At 29.9% G+C, this 19516-nt stretch overlaps 1 protein-coding gene across 1 annotated transcript in view; it reads left to right on the plus strand.

Moving 5' to 3' along the window:
* LOC139494488 (coiled-coil and C2 domain-containing protein 2A-like) overlaps positions 1–19516 on the plus strand; it is a gene marked incomplete in the record, with an annotated part of 66945 nt that overhangs the window by 6178 nt on the left and 41251 nt on the right. Inside the window, 9 exon segments of the mRNA XM_071282650.1 lie at positions 345–440; positions 5122–5211; positions 6333–6356; positions 14033–14224; positions 14535–14571; positions 16697–16831; positions 17565–17704; positions 18068–18394; positions 18694–18750. Of these exon segments, the coding sequence (XP_071138751.1) occupies positions 345–440; positions 5122–5211; positions 6333–6356; positions 14033–14224; positions 14535–14571; positions 16697–16831; positions 17565–17704; positions 18068–18394; positions 18694–18750 (1098 nt within the window).

Genomic DNA, 19516 nt, shown 5'->3' on the forward strand with positions numbered 1-19516 from the left:
AACACACTTAATTCCGTTGTTTTCATTATATTAGTACATTTGTATTAACCTAAATGATATTTCAAGCTATGTTTTAGTTTTGTATATTGGGTTTAAGAAATGCAGAATTGTTACTATAGTTCATAACAGGCTCTAAACATCATATTCTATTTATTTATTAATCTGATGTGTACTTTTGTACTTTACAAGTTTAGTTTCTGACACCAATGTATACAGTTTGCACTATGTAAATGAATACAGAACATATTTAATTATTCATTAATCTAATCAAGTTTAGTTCCTACACATACTTATACAGATTGCACTCTGAAAATAAATACAGATTATAATTTTGTTTAAAACAGGAAGAAGCAGAGGAAGAACAACAGCAACAAGAAGAGATTGAGAGAAAAGAGAGAAGGTTGAAAAGACAAAAAGATCAGAAAGACAGATTTCAGGAGGTAAACACAATAACTATTGACTGAGTGGGTTTAAAAAAAATCAACAACAAAATTTTATATAGTTATACTTTAGTTTATATCAGAATTTCATACCTTTTCTGCGATTCTTACTTGGAAACTATATATACCATATGATACTAAGTAAATACTACTTAGTAGCCCCAAAAAACAAATATTTACATTCAGATCTAATGCATATTAAAGTAGTCTGATATAGTTTCTTTTTTTTGGACATCACTAACAAGATCATGAATTTTTTTTTATTACTGATAAATGTCAATTACACTTTTACACTGACTTTAGCAATTAAAGGTGACACCAGGTTCTACAGAACTCTTTACTACAGCTTTTTTCAATTCTTAACATGGAAACACAGCTTTTGATAGTAAAAATTAGAATAGACCCCTTTTGAGAAAGTTGGTTTAAATGTAAATGGTACCAGTTAATAAAGATGAAAACCTTTTTAAAAAATGTTCATTCATAATTTTGACATTTTATATCATGTTAATATGTCACAATAGTTTAAATGTTTTCATTGGCTTAAAAATTTGTGAAATCATCATATGGTATATATGATAGACAAAAGAAAAGTACTTGATAAAAAGTGCACAATTACTTTAAAAGTCATGATTTAAATCCTTACTTCTTTATTCTTCAAATGAAAACATAATTATTTTATCTTACATATATTTGATATTTAATAATTATAAATGTCAAGATGAGAACAATAGTTATAGTTTCAAATAGAAAAGTACTGTAAAAGTACATTTTGTTGTGGTTTCAGTTGATCTATTTTTTATATTTACATGGAAAATAAAACATAAACACAGCCAATCTTTGTAAAGAATTTGATTGTTAAACTGGTGGTATTTTATCATACAAAGGAGTTAACGGGAAGTAAAATGACAATGTGGTAAGGGTACTAGGTTAACATGAAGTGCGCTGTTCACACGTACCAAGTTATCGGCCAACACTATCTAGTATCTAATCATGATCAATCAGTCAAATTAACTTTATTTACAAACAAAAGAGTTGTCTTGTTAAATAGTTTAATTAGGTGATAGAGGACATGTCGATCGACAGCTTGTAGTATTTTAACAGCTAGTCTTTTAACTTTTGATTTGATTATCTTGTGAATGGACGCCTTGAATATATGAACCATATTTCGCAGACAATAGATGGTATTTATGGGAATTTATATGCCTTTATTTACAAATTAAAAAATTTAATTCATAGATTTTATCATCTGAAATTATTTAATCAGCGTACCTTTAAATATCCTATAAATACTTGATCAACCTGGCAGGTATTATGTCTTTGATGTGTTGAAAACTAATTATAATCTGATTTATTAATTGATCCATTTCCCACAGTCTGAGGTAATGTAGGCGTGTCTTTGTATGCTAGCTCCACCCATTCATTTAAATCATATCCCTAATGAAATGGGACACATCATCATTATCATAAAAAATTTGGTCTACAATTTTAATAAGTAATTTCATTTTTCATGTATTTTGCTAACAGACAGAATTATGCAGATTAAAGATTTAATGGGATAATGTGAAATTGTTTGAGCTAATATAACATTAAATATTTTTAGGCTAAAATGGTGTTTAGTTGTGCATAAATTTTAATGGCTAAGGAGAGTGAAACTAGTTTTGCATCATAAGTGTCAATTTATAGTTTGTGTTTTTTTTCTTTTTAACATGCATCAGTACATGAGTGTTCATTTTAGGATATAATCAAAAAGTGTAACATTTAAATTGTAAAAATTTAAGTAATGTTGCATTTTTTTTACCTATTGAGCTCATAAATCAAACACAACTGGATTTTTTTCTTACCATTATTAGGACATTCCTTAGATTAGTTATAGTATTGGAAACCCATTTAATAAATGGATACATTATATATTTTAAACTTATATAATCTCATCTATATAGTAGAAAACTGACTTTGTTAATCACTTCATCTTACTTTTCAAAAGATAATTTGTCTGTAAGACATCATTTGTGATTTATTTGAACTGTCATGATGGATTATTTGTCAAACGCACCCAGCCAAAAGTTTACCCCAAACTGTTTATTTGTAACATAGATTGGAAGTTTGCTTCAATAATAGAACAAAATCCAACATTCCTTCATTATTCATACATTGATAGATGTAAAAAGATTTGGTATAACTGCCAATGAGACAATTCTCCATCCAATTCAAGATATATAAAAGTAAACATTATAGGTGAAAGTACATTCTTCAACAAGAAGCTTTGGCTCACACTGAACAGCAAGCTATAAAGGGCCAGAAAAATTACTATGTAAAACCATTCAAACAGGAAACAGTCTAATCTATATAAAAAAAACGAAAAATGAAAAAAACTTATGAACCACATCAACAAACGACAACTACTGAACATCAAATTCCTGACTTAGAACAGATGCAAACAATAGTGTAGCATAACAACATAAAATACATACTAAGTGAGAATAACATTCATTACCAAAATTTGTTTTTGACGTATACGCTGTATGTCTACCACAAATTTATGTGTCAACAGGAAATTTAAATGTAGATTGTGACTTTTTAATAAAAAGAAGTCTTTAATAGTCTTGGAAAATAAATGTTTGCAAACTTATCCCAAAGCAAATAACAAACAATGATTTGATGATTAATTAAAAAAAAATTAGAAAACACTTTGATGAATTTAAATAAAAAAAATGAGAATTATGTTGAAATTTTTATTTTTTCAATTTCTGACATTTGATAATGCTATGAAATGTATTAATGTACCTAATGAAAGTTTTTGTTATTTTTTTCTATTATTTCTATATACAAAAAAAGTTAATCACAAAAATACTGAACTCTGAGGGAAATTCAATCAGAAAGTCCCTAATCCCATGGCAAAATCAAATGACAAAACACATCAAATGAATGGACAACAACTGTCATATTCCTGACTTGGTACAGGCATTTTCAAATGTAAAAAATGGGCGATATCTTTTTGCGCCAAAAAGTAACTCATTTGCGCCACAACTTAATTGCGCCAATACTTCTTTTGCGCCACATAATTTTCAAAACTATAGGTATCATTTGCGCCAATGAAATAATCATCTAATTGCGCCAATTTTGTTTATTTTTATTTATATATAACAACTAAATGATTGACCTCCATCCTCCTATTTTTGGGCTTGGGTCCGGCAGTTTACCGACTGGCGGAGTTAAAGTCATTTTAATAACGAAATGTATGCTGAATTAAAACGTTCACCCGTATATATACAGTTAAAACCATATAAAATGTCTCTGTTCATCATTGAATTAAAGGCTGGTATTTGTAGTTGAGAATAGACACATATTCCTTTCTGCTTACTTCTCTACTCATTAGTTCTTTACAAATGCCTGATGGAATTTGTGTTCTTCAACAATGATGACCGGTTTTCCTCTATCAGACTTTTTGAATGGTATATCAGACATCTTGACTCGTGAAAAAATATTCTTTTACTAAACAATTTATTTTTTGGTGAGTTTTCTTAAATTTGATAAGTGTTCAGTGGAAAGGTTAATTATAATACATGTATGATATTGGTAAAACATGTACATGTATGATATAGGTAAAAAATATTTACAGGTAAATCTGGCGCAATTTCATTTCATTTATTGGCGCAATTAATACCATCAAAATAAAAGACAGTGGCGCAATTAATACCTTTTCAAAACTGCAATTGGCGCAAATTGATTCTGCCCTAAAAAATAGGGGATTGAACCTGGTTTTATAGTGCTAAACCTCTCACTTGTACAACAGTATCATAAAATTTCATTATATTTACAACGATGCGTGAACAAAACATACATAATAAATAAAATAATCAAAATATGGGTACAGCAGTGGTTCGCATGTCTGACGTCAGAAAATTAAAACGTAAATTGACATTGAAAGGTCACAAGATGGATTACATTATTGAAACAGAAATTATTCTTTGTTCAGTATTTGGAAAAATGAAACATCAGCAAGTTTTGCAAACATCAGAATTTAATTATAGGAGACCTCTGTTAACAAAAGAGCTTTATTCTTTTCTGTTTTGGTAAAGGAGGGCTGTTGCATTACGATTATTTGAATGTTTAGCTATTTAGTGCTACCTTAGATTTTTCAGGAAAGATGCTAGTGTATAAGTTTTCTGACTTTTTAAAACAAAGTGTAAACGGATTTAAGGTTTGTTTAATGTTCAGGGGCAAATTCAGACAAGTAAAATAATGATTGCATAGAATTTATATATAGCTATCCTTAGTTTACTCTCAAATGCATTATCATTAATATATGCACTTGTATTTTTAATCTAACAATATTTGATGCAAAAATAAATTTAGATTTTGCACTTTATGTAGAAAAAAAATGTATTTGTAGGATCAGAAAAAAAAAATATGTCCTTGTTATTCTTTATTTAATTTATTCTCTAATTTAGAAAAATAAAAATGAAAAAAATATAATACTTCAGAAGTATTCCAGTGTATCAGTACTAGTTTTAATTTTTAAACAATGTAGAATGTTTTTGATCAATAGTGTTACCATTTATTTTCTAGTAAAACTGTTGCTTATCGTTTCATATGGCAGGACCAAATTAGACTCTTTACATTTTTTATGATTTTAGTATATCATAAAAAGACTTATAAATAAATTTTGGGGATATTTTAGATGGACGAGACTGAAATAAGGAAATTTGAAGAAAAAAGAGAGAAAATGAAAGAAAGATGGAAGAAGAAGTTGATCCCAGAAAGAGAAAAGGTAAGAATTGACTCACTGTAAGATATTGCTCATTATTCTGAATATAATGTATAAGCATAAACTAAATTATATAGCATTTTTCATTATTAGATATACTGTATATATAGAGCATAAAAATGTCCATTTCCATTGATTGATTTTATGCTCATCTGTTTCGTTTATGATGTCTCATTCTAACTCGTGTTTACATTCATGTATCTATACAAAAGTTATACATAATGTTTGATTCTGTTATGATAATCGTTTCAGAATTATAATTCCATAGTTGTAAGACTATAATCATTAACAATTCTACTATTTTCAGCATGATCATTGCTCTATTGGTATTTAACAAAATTTGTACACAACCTTTAGGTCCATCTACAAAAGCTTCCCATTTGTAGGAATTTTAAAGATTTATCATTTCTTTGTTATAAGTCTCTAATTATTAAAAATTGACATCTTATGCACTCCTTTTCAATTATGAAATTATTTTCAGATATCTTGTTCTAGAGATTTTGGCCTTTTAAATGTTTGAATAAGGAGAGTATGGGGATGGGTGTATTGTCATGGGATCATGGCCCAGTTGTTTATTTCCATCTTTGTCATATATGCATTGATTAAAGAATCATTTTACATTCAAACTTATTTGAGATTTTCAAGTGAGAACAGGCAATGTGATCCTGTATGTGTATCATGTTTTATTTCAAATGACAAAATTTCTAAATATATATAATGACTTTCTGTTTAATTTGAAATTCAAAATAGGATTGTCAATCTACTGTGGATTCATTTATTTTCTTGGGTACTAATTTTCATGGATTGACGCAAAGTTGCTTGTTCGTGGATATTTGATTTTGTGTTTTTTGTCAAAATTTGCATATTACCTTATATATAATTTATAATTCTTTGAACACTTAATTCCGTGGTTCACCTGTACCCACAAAATCTACAAAATTAGTATCCATCAAATAATGAATCCACAGTATCCAATAACAATCTTCACATGTTCACATTATAATTATGAGATCATGTTGTTAGTATAGAGATATGAGAGGCAGATTTACCCAAAAATGGTATGCTAATTAATATACATATCTAAAAATTCCAAAGATAACTTACTATGTGTTGTATTTGTTTAGAGAAAAGCTGAATTGAAAGAAAAGGTAATAGTTTGTAATGGAGAAGCAGAGCCTCTTGGTAAAATTTCATTACATATTTTTTTGATTGGTTAAGTTTATTTTACAATGAATTTGAAAGATAATGTACTGTGAATATTGAAATATTCTTGTTTTGATTTTGTTTTGTTATCTTAAGGGACGACATCATCAGATCGATGTACGATAAAAAACTTAAATCCAATAGTTGGGGAGGTGCGGGGTGGGGGGGGGGAAGGGGGGGGGGGAATTTGGCAAGTTTTGTATATCCAAAATCGATTTTACATATATCCCTTATTGGTCAATCAATTTTTCCCAATTTAAGTTAAGATGGGGGGAGGGGTCAGTGAAAAAGCTATGTGAATTAAGTTTTTTATCCTACATTGAATTTTTGATGTCGTCCCTAACATTAAAGACAAAATAAATATGAAATATTTCAAATTTATCATTTTTTCATTATTTTAATACTAATGTCAACATTTGATAGTTACTGTAAAGCCAATACAGTTATTTGCATATATTTAAAGTTTTGAGATTTTTACAGAAATTATGCTTATTGGAAAAAAAAAATCATTAGGTTCAAATTTTTTTTTTACAAACCATGAAGCTCTCTTTCAAATTGAGAGAAACTACAAATCCCATGTGTTTTAACACCAGGACATGAACCTGATACACTTTACTGCTTCAGCAAGTTTGGTCTTTGCATGTGGATGCACATTTTTAGGAAAATTAGTGATTGCTCCCAAAGATTACACAGTGCACATAACCCACTGTTATGCTCTCAAAATTGTTGAATGTGTGTTTGAGTGTTTAAGGATGAGCATTTATGGTAACATGTTTTACACTACACCTACACAAGAACTCACCTTAAGCTTTACCCAGTAATCTTTTCCCTGTATCTCCCATATCCACTGACAGGTTGACTTTTGACGTTAGAATTATGAATATAAATAATGAAATGATCTTCAGTTGTATGAAAATGCCTTTGCTTTCTTTTTGTTACATTTTAATGCTTACAGTTTAACAGCTTTAGGACATAGCTGAGGGGTGGTATTCAGTATTAATCAGGGAGTTTACGAATAGCCTGTAAATTTGTCACAAATTCTTCATTTGATTGCCTTGTAAGGGGGGAATGGACTCTTTATTTTTACAGTACATCAGATTTTGGCATTTTTTTCTCTTGAATTGAGAATGAGACCCCCTCATACCCCCAGCTCTAAGAAGGACTTGTAGTTTTTATTTATATCAACTTATGCTGAATGATATCAATTCTGATGCTGAAGTAAGAAAATAAGAAAAAAAAGCTTGCTGTTCGGTGTGAAGGCTGTACTTTGATTTAAAATGATGTACTTTTACACAAGTTGTGACTTTGATGGAGAGTTGTTTCATTGGCACTCACGCCACATCTTCTTATATCTATGTACAAATTTATGTATATCATGTCTAAATGTCAGACCTTCAACACACGTTATATGAATTCTGTCCTCAAGAGGCTTTTGGTATAAAAAATGATTGGTGTAAGTAACAAGCAATGTTTTGGTAATATGTATGTCTACCTTGCAATCTCTTCACCAGTAAGTGCTGATTTCTACTATATCTGTAGTTTGTTGTAGCCTGCATAAACAGTTGGCCCCAAGAACACTTGGACTACCAAAGTGCTAAGACTGATCTGTGTATAGCAATCTATAGGATGCCAATCAAATCCATTTTCTATTCTTTTTTATTCATTTTCAACTTCACCACTCATCAACTTCCTGTTTACAGAATTCTTGCATATATTCTTACCAATATACTTCCATATATATGTAAGGAATGTTTGTCACTATGAATCACAGCTTCATGAATTTTGGAATCAAGCTTTGTGTGAGCAAGATTTAGAGAGCGATCCTTTTCATATCCTATGATTATGAACCTTCTGATTACCAAATAATTATAGCAGGTGTACCATACTTTAATGGTAGCTTACAGTTCAACTTGTTGAATATAACTACCATTCTTAACTAGCATTTGTTTGCCTTATAATTTTGTGTAATGAAAAGCACAAACTTATGAAAGAAAATATTACAGTAAACTGGCACACTAGAATTTTAAAAGATGTAGATGCAAAGTTAACTATAAAATGCATTTGAAATCATACAGTTTATGCAATAAAATTGAGAATGCAAACAGGGAATGTGTTAAAGAGAACACGACCCGACTAAATAGCCCAAGGTCACCAATGATTCAACATAGCGAGAAAATCCTGCACCCAGAGGAGCTTTATGTGGCCCCTACTAGTTTATACATACAAAGTTAAAAAAAAGTATGTCAGAACAATATTTGATGCTCACTTAATTTATATTTTTATTTCCTATGTGAAAAATAGCCTTTTTAAAGAATTCATTCAGTATAACAATATAAATAATTTGCTAAGTCATTACAGTCTATTTATATTTTTGTACACATGAAGTTTTAATGAGACTCCATCTATAAATTTACTTCATTAATTTATATAATTGCTTTGTCAATATACATTTAAGGCATTCTTGTGATCCATGTGGAGAATTATACAATTAATTACTCCATAAAAACATACTAAATTATATTTAGAAGTGAAAAACCACAACCCCTGCAAGGTACAATATTTGGTTTTAATAGTCTTTAAATTTTCTGTAATTAGAATAAATTCTAAATTGATTTAAACTTCTGGATTTAAATGTAAAATGTTTGCTATGTAAATTGTTGAGACATAAGAAACAGTTTAAATCACCTGAAAGGTTTAAAGTGTAGTCTCTTTCTACTAAAACTGATTACTTTGGGAATGTTGAATTCAGTCTCACTCATTGAAGTACCAGATAAACTTACCATTTCAAAATATCATCCACCTACAATACTGAGAATAGATCAACAATGTATATTGTCTTTAATGTGGGCCATACCAATCAAGGGTGTGGTTACCTAAGGAGTTACAGATTGAGATGAAATTGCTCTTGTTACTGGAGAGATACAGTGGGCTGATGGTGTCTTTAATAAGCACCTTAACAATCAAGGGTGTGGTTATGTTAGGAGTTACAGATTGAGATTAAGTTGTTCTGTTATGGAGAGATACTAGTGAGCTGCTGCGATAGCTAATCGTTGTAATTTTAATTTAAAATTTTGTCTACTCTTTCTGACTGTCCAGAGTGTATAAAGATGTTACAGTGATTTTCTATCTAAGATGATTATAAAGTGTTAAAGACTGATTTTGAATTGATATGTGGCCCTTCTTCTTGAAAAATCTTTGAAATCTTCACAGCGAAATCAAACCAAGCTTATATTATGATGAATACAGTCTGGCTTTTCCAGATGTTCAGCTGGGGTTTCTGGTCATAATCTTTGAGCAATAAGGAATATCTTTTACAACACTTGTCTTGATAATGTCCCATCAGAAGAGGTAGAGCCTGTTGATAAAGGGTCAATAGGTCAAAGGTGAAGGTCAGACTTTTAAAAACGAGCAAAATTTTGCATTTTGGATGTAGTCTTTTGAACCAAATCTGTTACCTAACTTTATTGAATAATGTGGCATTGGTTAAGGAAACCCTTAGTTGTGTTTGGGCATATAGGGTAAATGTCAAAGTCACAGCAGTTATAGATAGACTAGAATTTTGTCTTTTACTGATGTGAACCTGTTTTTTGTCGAGCCTGCAACTTTTGTTGCAGAAAGCTCGACATAGGGATAGTGATCCGGCGGCGGCGGCGGCTACGGCGGCGGCTACGGCGGCGGCGTTAGCTAACTTCTTAAAAGGTTTATATTTTAGAAGGTGAAAGACCTGGATGCTTCATACTTTGTATATAGATGCCTCATGTTACGAAGTTTCCGTCAGTCACATGTCCAATGTCCTTGACCTCATTTTCATGGTTCAGTGACCACTTGAAAAAAAAGTTCAGAATTTTTGTAATGTTGAATTCTCTCTTATTATAAGTAATAGGATAACTATATTTGGTATGTGCGTACCTTGCAAGGTCCTCATGCCCGTCAGACAGTTTTCACTTGACCTCGACCTCATTTCATGGATCAGTGAACAAGGTTAAGTTTTGGTGGTCAAGTCCATATCTCAGATACTATAAGCAATAGGGCTAGTATATTTGGTGTATGGAAGGACTGGAAGGTGTACATGTCCAACTGGCAGGTGTCATCTGACCTTGACCTCATTTTCATGGTTCAGTGGTTATAGTTAAGTTTTTGTGTTTTGGTCTGTTTTTCTCATACTTTATGCAATAGGTCTACTATATTTGTTGTATGGAATGATTGTAAGGTGTACATGTCTAGCGGGCAGATGTCATCTGACCTTGACCTCATTTTCATGGTTCAGTGGTCAAAGTTAAGTTTTTAAGTTTTGGTCTTTTTATGTAATTTTATATGCCAAAGGTCAGCTATATTTGGTGTATGGAAATATATTATGATCTATATGTCAGTCCGCAGATTTATTTGACCATGACCTCAATTGCACGGTTCATTGCACAGTGTTAAGTTTTTGTGTTTTGGTCTATTTTTCTTAAACTATAATAAGTAATAGGTCAACTATATTTGTTGTATGGAAGCTTTGTTAGCTGTACATGTCTGCCTGGCATGGTTCATCTGACCTTGACCTCATTTTCATGGTTCATTGGTCTTTGTTTAGCTACTTGGTTAATGTTAAGTTTATGTGACAGTTGTAATAAAGCTTTATACTTAGGGACTATCAACATAATATCAATGATTAGTAAAGAAGGCGAGACATTTCAGTGTGTGCACTCTTGTCTTTCTGCAGCATAGGTTATATGTAGATATTCTTTTTCTTGTGACTTACACTAATGTAAACCATTTTGTCTCCCCTACTGCATAGATGAGATTAAGGTATTTTGATTCTTGTTTCCTGTATTGGTGTGCCTCATTTGTCTCCCTTACTACATACTTGAGACTTCATCATTCTGTTTCTTGTATCTTATACTGACATGAACTGTTTTTGTCTCCCCTGCTGCATAGGTAAAACTTTAATAGGCATTCTGTTTCTTGTATCTTATACTGACATGAACTGTTTTTGTCTCCCCTTCTGCATAGGTAAAACTTTAATAGGCATTCTGTTTTTTGTGTCTTGTACTGATTTAAAGTGTGTTTGTCTCCCTCGCTGCATATATCAGACTTTGGCATTCTGTTTTGTGTGTCTGTGACAACAATTGTTTTTGTTTGCCATTTTGTAAAATAGATGCTATATATCTCTGTTTAAATTATGATTATTGTACCAGACAGACATTTACTCAGTATTTTTAGTTGGGGAGGGTGGGGGGATCGTTAAGAAACAAGTCAACAATAAAGTCAGGTTAATCATTATACTTTTTACTGTATTTCTCTCTATTTGAATCTCTTGTTTACATGACAGGTATTTAGACAAATAATTTGTTATATATGATATTTGCTGTAAATTCAGTAATATTTTCGATGTGAATACTATTGTTAAAATTGGGACAATTGATTTCACATAATTAATTTTGATAGCTTTATTTTTATGCATTTCCAGGAATTGTGATCATCAATTTGTCTATTGTTTAATGATTCAATATTTAAAAATGGCTGGTTATTTACTTCTGCAAGATTGCACAAATTATCCATCTCAAATTTGTGTTCTGTTTTCACTTTTTTCAGTCAATTCTAAAGTCATTCAGAAATAGGATATCTGAATGATTTAATCTACCTTCATTCATAAATTGATTTGACAGGTGGGATCCAAGTAAGAAATCTGTTAATCTTCAAATTTTGAATGAATTTAACCATTGACATTTGGTACAAATAATTTTGTCTAAACATAATGTTGTAATTAGCATAATTAAAACTCATTTATCATGTATAAATAAGTCAACTAGACCAAAGTTTCTACTTTGTCAGCACTGTATTAAATTTATTTTCAGAAATAAACAGATTTAAATTGTAGGATTTTATTTCTATTTTTTATTATTTAATCAATGTAAGACGTATTTTATGTGCAGTTTCACTCTAATCTTCATCAAAACATGCAATTAGAGTGTAAAGATCTTTAACAGTGGTTACTAGTAAATAGTGATTTTATATGTAAATGTATGATCTACCAGGTAGATGTGGGCCTTTATAATTTATTATAGTCGTAAAGGTTATTTTAAAGGATTTATTGGTGTGTTAACTCGGCCAACTTACTCACAAACTGAAAAAAGTGTGAAGGACATTATGTTAAGTTTATGAATGAAAGTAAAAGCTAATATATACTTTATTGATGTGTAAAGTTAGCCAACTTACTCACAAATTGGATATAGTCCATTTTAAGTTTGTTTTTAAAAGGCTTAGTTTACACCTCAACACACTTTAAAAACATAACAATTTTTATTCCAAAAAAATAACACTTACAGAACTATCAAGTCTGTGAAGGAATTCATATATGTGATGCCATTGATGTTTGTTTTTTTTTTGGCTGTCAAACTTGCCAATGATATAAGACTGAAAATTCAAAATTTTAAATTATTACATTTGACTTCATTATTTTACTTTGAAACAAATAATAAGTTTTTTTTTTTTTTTTTTTAAACATCTTTCATTATTTTGAAGTTATATGTGTAGTTAATTTAATAAAATATATACCACAGTATTTGAAAACATCTTGTCATTAACATTTCTGTAGAATTTGTGAAGGAAGCAGGCAAATGGTAAGTTACATCTGAAAGTTTAAAAAAACAACATAGGACAATATTTTAAAACGCATTTCTTTTTCTCCTGTGAAAACTTAGATCTGCAGGGTAAATTCTGATAATAAGGAAGATAATGATTTGTAATAGCACACAATTTATTTAAACCTTGAATATCCTTCCTTCCTCAATATTTTAATGTTTTTGAGACATAAATTGCACAGTAGCATAAATAAAAATCAGATGTCCTGACCTGAAGGATACACAATTGAGGAACAGAGTTCGGTATTCAAAATGTTTATCAAGTATTAGGTACAAGACTAAATTTTTCATATTTGTACATTTTGATTGTGTTATTTTTTTCTGTACAGTACACAATTTCAGGATCTAAACATTGGTTGGACACTTGTCTAAATATATATGATACAGTGTATTCATTTTACTTTGCTGGTACCAATTTCCTGGATTTAAAATAATTGTTATTCCATGACTATTAAATTTCGTCATTATTGCAAAGGTCTTTAGAATTTTTTTACTTTCTGGAACATTAAAATTTGTGGCTCATCTAAACATGAAATCCAAGAAAACTAGTATTAAAAAAACACTATAGATATTCTATTATACTAGTACTTAAAGTTCAGATTCTTAACTTCTGCAAATTTCTTTACAATATTTCTATCAATTAGAAATAAAAAGATGTGGTATGAATGCCAATGAGTCAACTCTCCATCCAAGTCACGATATGTAAAAAAAAATCATAATAAAATTGCTCCCATTTATATGTGCAGTTGTTGAATAAGGTTCAAGGTAGATGTGAATAGGTACATCCAATTTGGATTGATTGCAGATCAATTACATTTTTGTGGATACTAGTATTATATTTCCAGGTTTTGTACAAATTCTGCATACAAATCTTACTATATTTGTATATTTTTAAACACTTCATTTTGTGATTTAGCGGTACCTATACCCACGAAGTCCATGAAAATTAGTTCCCATTAACTATAAATGAATGATATATATGTGAATATTTACAGGGTGTTTTTATGCCATCTAATGAAGAGGCATTTGATTTCTTTGCACGGGACTTTGAACCAGAACCAGAAACTGTTAAAGAAAAGGCTGAAGAAGAATCTAAGGAAAAGAAAGAGAAAAAGAAAAAGAAAGAAAAGAAGGCAGGAGAAGAGGAAGAAGAAGAAGGAGAGGATAAAAAAGAAGAGGAGGACGAGGTTAGGGATTGTTAAAGACAAGAATCTTAGCTTCTTACTAATCCATAGAACATTTATGGTCTTATTATTGAATCAGAGTTTCTCAATAGTGCTATGAAAGTTTAGACATGTAAATATAAAATAAATATTGGAAACCAAAATAAATAAAACATTGCAGAAAAATCAAAAAGAGGCTACATTTAAGATTAATAGCACAAGCTTTCCAATGAAAATAAGAGTGAATGTTATTAGTTTTAAAACAACAGAGGCTTGGAAAAGATGTTTTTGAAGATCTAATCATTGCTAAATTATTTTTTGTTTCTCCTGACAGGAAACAGCTGCAAAAAAGAAAGATGACCTTCCAGAGGGTATGTGTTTAGTTTTTTGTTGTAATTTAGTTTAACCTACTTAGTTGTTTTTAGAATTTCTATGTTAAAACATCACAAATGGGTTCAAATAACACAAATCCAAAATACCCTTTGATAAAAACTAAACTGTTTAACCAACTGTGGATCTTTTCTCAAAAAATACTTGTAAGTCAGGAACATTTCAATATAGCTTTAAGTCAATTTTAACAAATAAGATTTTTATGCCCCACCTACGATAGTAGAGGGGCATTATGTTTTCTGGTCTGTGCGTCCGTTCGTCCGTTCGTTCGTCCGTCCGTCTGTCCGTCTGTCCCGCCTCAGGTTAAAGTTTTTGGTCAAGGTAGTTTTTGATGAAGTTGAAGTCCAATCGACCTCAAACTTGGTACACATGTTCCCTGTGATATGATCTTTCTAATTTTAATGCCAAATTAGAGATTTTACTCCAATTTCACGGTCCAATGAACATAGAAAATGATATTGCAAGTGGGGCATTCGTGTACTGAGGACACATTCTTGTTTGTTTGTGAAAAGAGTAACAGAACTTTAATATTTTTTATGCTAACCACATGCAAACTATTTTTATTCCCAGATTGAAGTAATTTTATAAATATTTGTAATTAATGATCTATGTCACAAATTATTTTTAATTAAACCAGAATTAATATATATATATGATCTCTTTTTTCTTGAAAGACTATTATACCTAGTATGTGTAGAACTTGATATTTTGTAGTAAAAGAATCAACATTATTTACTTATATTCTATTTTCTTTGAAGGTATGATCTGTTTGAATTAAGAAGTGATTTAATTATTTTGAACACAATAATTAGTTTAAATAAAATTGAAAAAAAGTTCATGAATATACTTTTAAGACAAGACAAGACAAGACAAGACAAGACAAGACAAGACAAATACTTTATTAGAGTCTCACCTCAAAATTGACATACATTAATAAAATAACAATAATACTTTTAAGATGACCTTCTACAATATACCTTTTGAAGTAAAACCTAAACATAAAAAACTTTAAAAATAATGGTTTACAATGATTTTAAAGATCTGCAAAGAGCTGGGAACCATTTGAGTACTTGCATTGGTATACATAGATGTATATTTTTTTCTGTACTTTATTAAACTAATGTGTACAAAGTGGCATAACTCTAATGTATAGACAAGCAACACATTTCATCATAACTAAAATCTAGAAATTGGGGTTAAACAGTTCTAAGAGTTCAGTACCATGAAATTAAAATTGCTTTAATTTGATATTTTTGTTACATGTTTAAGAGTTATTTAACTGGTATGTTATGTAATTACATTTCAGATATAATTATATGAATTGCTTTTTTAAAGAACAAATTAGTCCCAAGATTTCTGCCTAGTTATAACACCCAAATTTTAATGCTGTTATTTCATTAATAAAAAAAATTGAGAACATTTTGTAGTATAATTTTGTATGAAAATATGACACACTTCACTGGTTACTATTGAAATTTCTTTGTTAAGAAAGACAGGAAAAAAACAGTAATAATTTGTTTTAATCTGAAAAAGTGCAGAATTTTACACCTTTTTTCTTCTGTCTGTGATCAAAACATGGGCCATTCATTTGTTTCAGTTTCATGTATAATCGGCAGCGAGGTGTTCTATGTTTGGATCATATTTATTTGTAATGAAATGCCATAAAAAAAACAAGTTCTAAGTTAAACTATGTGGAAGGGAAAAATTAAAAATTGCATAATTGTAAAATCCTGTCTGAAAGAGTGATTCTTAGATATTATCTCACTGGATTTCCCAGATTTCTTAATCAACCTATTTTGATAAAAAAAAAATATTGTCAAGTCATTGCCTATGAATGAAAGATTTATTAAATTTTATTGGATAAATCAGTTTCCATCCAAGTGCAAAAATGCCTCTGCAAAACATTGATTATATAGAGGTGATTTTTTTAAATATTCAAATATGCAACAAATTACCTCACATGAATTTTGAAATATATTAACAGTAAAGTAAAATAAATTTTAAATAAACCATATAGAAGGTAGAAGGTGTTTGGAACAGTTGATATAACAGATATTTATTATTTTATTTTATTTAACTCTTACGATGTAAACTATTGTAATATAGATGAACAACCTCTGTTAGATGATATTGATGAGGAGGGAGTAGGCTTGGTAGCTATCAGAAGAGCAGATTATGATGATACCCCCGAGACAGAAAAGAAGAGAGAAGAAATGTTGTTTATACCATCTGTCTTTTCCAGTAAGCATCATTGCAGAAACCATTCATACATGATTTTTTTTAATGTGATATTTTTTTAATCTAACAAGAGCTCTTTTATAGAAATGTTAATGGAAGAATCAAGCATTGTTTAGGTGGAAAGCAACAAAAACAGTTTTAATATAAAGTATCCTGAATAAAGCTAGTCAACAATATTTTTTTAACAACAACTATTAAAAAAAAAAAATGGGGAACAGTAATTGGAACAATTCCTTGTAAGAAACCACATTAAATGGTGTATACTTTAGATAATGCTTAATATAAAAAGATCTGTCACAACACAATTTTGCCAAAATAAAAAAATCACAAAAATTACAGAGTTAAATTGTTTACCCATTTAAGGTGGTACCCAACACTTTCACTAAAATTAATTTGGCTCATTTAATTTTCATAAAATTTTGACAAAGTATCTACTTTGACCCTTAACAAAAATACAAAAATTTCTAAAATTTTGAACTAACCATTTTATCAGAAAAATTACACTGGTTATATAGCAGTTTGACAAACACCAATATGGATCACTGTGAAGCTTAATATTCCCTTTACAACACAACGTAATTAAAACGTTTAGCTGACTTTACAGAGTTATCTCCCTTAGTGTTAGTTACCACCTTAACCATGTAACCATCAAAGGTAGTAAGGGGTCTTTGTATTTAATAAATGCGCAAATACTTTCACCATAAAGGTATAAAATATTAGTCTGATGATTTTGTAGCACCAACAGAACAGAAAGTTGGAGAACAACAGCAGCCTAGATTTTTAGAAGATGAAGGTTTTTATGTGGGAACTAGACCTGATCTGGGTGGATGGAATCTCAACATAATGGAAAACCGATTACTAAAACATGGAGATAAGGTACTTATTAGTTTGCCAAAACAATGAATTGACTTATTTCTCATATGAAGTGTCAATTTTTGGCCTTTTTTTGTAGGTAAAAAAAGTTACACCTCTGATTGTGTGATATATTGTAAATTCAGAAATAATTGCGATGTTTCTATTCTTACAAAAAAGGCGACATGGTTGTAATCTCAATAATTTAAACTCACATTTTGAAATTTTTTATATGATTTAAAGAGGATTGGTCTCCATATCGCAAAAATTAAACTAGCATTTTAGTTCAATATGATAATATCACAATAATAAATGCCCACAATATGTTATGAATTTACAGTAATGATATGTGATTTCTTTTCGAATTTTTTTATTTTTTTTAATTAGGAATGGTTTGGTGAAGATGGTAGAATGTTGGCATTACCTAATCCACTACGACCAAAACCATCTAGGCCTCAGGTTCCTGAAGAACCAGAACCTTTCCTAGAGACTGTATATCGTAAGGCTGTGGTTAGAGAGTATGATAATCGGTACATTGATGGATCTATGGATAATGCTGGATTTTATCAGTTAGATGTTGACATGAATTCTATTAGTTTTTCTCATCATCATTTGTTCAGCAGAGAACATGTGTTAGCAGAGAGGTTAACAACATTGTATGGACAATATTGTGCCAGAAAAAATAAAAATATGACAGAGTTTTTAACAGAAAAGGTAGGAATATCAATAAGGAATTAAATTTTGGTGGTTTTCGGCTGTTATCTGTTCAGTTGTTGTCTCTTTGACATATTCCCCATTTTCATTCTCAATTTTATTATACAGGATAGTGTTTGAAAATATGGAAAAAAACAACCTTTTTTTTAATAAAGTTACTTTTCTAAACAACAGGTTTAATTAGATATATTCAGACTTTTATGTATATTTTTAATAGCCATGTGACAGTAGCTCTTTATTTTAGAAGATTCTCATATTGTATGGTTATACACTTACCTATATTTATTATTTCATTACAGTTGAAAGCCTTGAAAAGTTCAGCATTACATTTAAGAGAACACATGGTAGTTCACAAGGTAAATATTTAACATTTAGTAAAACAGTAGGGTAAAATGGCTTACATATCTTTTTTAAATTAGGGAGGCTTAGATTTTACTGCAATGACCAGTCTACTACAGTTAAATGACAGTTTATTTACACTCCAGATCAAGCCTGCTCTAGTTACATTCATTTCAACTTTTAAGATTTCACCTTGTGCCAACAATTAAATATTATTATTAAAATGATGTGCATTGATTATCATATCTTCATCAGTTTATATGCAATTGTGACAAAACTTATTTCAAGGTTCTCTAGTCTCACCATTATTTAGCTGGTTAATAGTCTATTTGCCAATTCCCGTAATTGACCCTGTAATAGAGATTCATTTTAAGTTGTCTCCCTTAGGAGGGACATAAAGTTTTATTGACAATGGAGAGGTAGGGGAAAGAGCAAATTTACCTGTGCGTAGTGTGATTAACTCTTAAGTTTTTCAAATCATTTAGTTACATTAATTTGTTGTTTAGCTAAACACTTTTGTCACCAGAAGTTATTTTTCATAAAAAAATATTTAAACCGCTGATACATCACTTTTAACTTATCATGCTTTGCATTGGCAAATGCAATTTTGTCAGTATAGAAACAGTCTATGATTGACAGAGGGAAGTTATTTGTTTAAAAAGTGTGTAATAACAGATCAAATCAATAATTGGCAAATGGACTATTGGCACTAACAGATATATAAGAAAATATACTTTGTTATTTTAAATTAACATTTTTTCTGAATGACTAATGTTTTGGTTT

The sequence above is a fragment of the Mytilus edulis genome, chromosome 1 (genome assembly GCF_963676685.1).
Source record: "Mytilus edulis chromosome 1, xbMytEdul2.2, whole genome shotgun sequence".
Classification (NCBI taxonomy): Eukaryota; Metazoa; Mollusca; class Bivalvia; order Mytilida; family Mytilidae; genus Mytilus; species Mytilus edulis.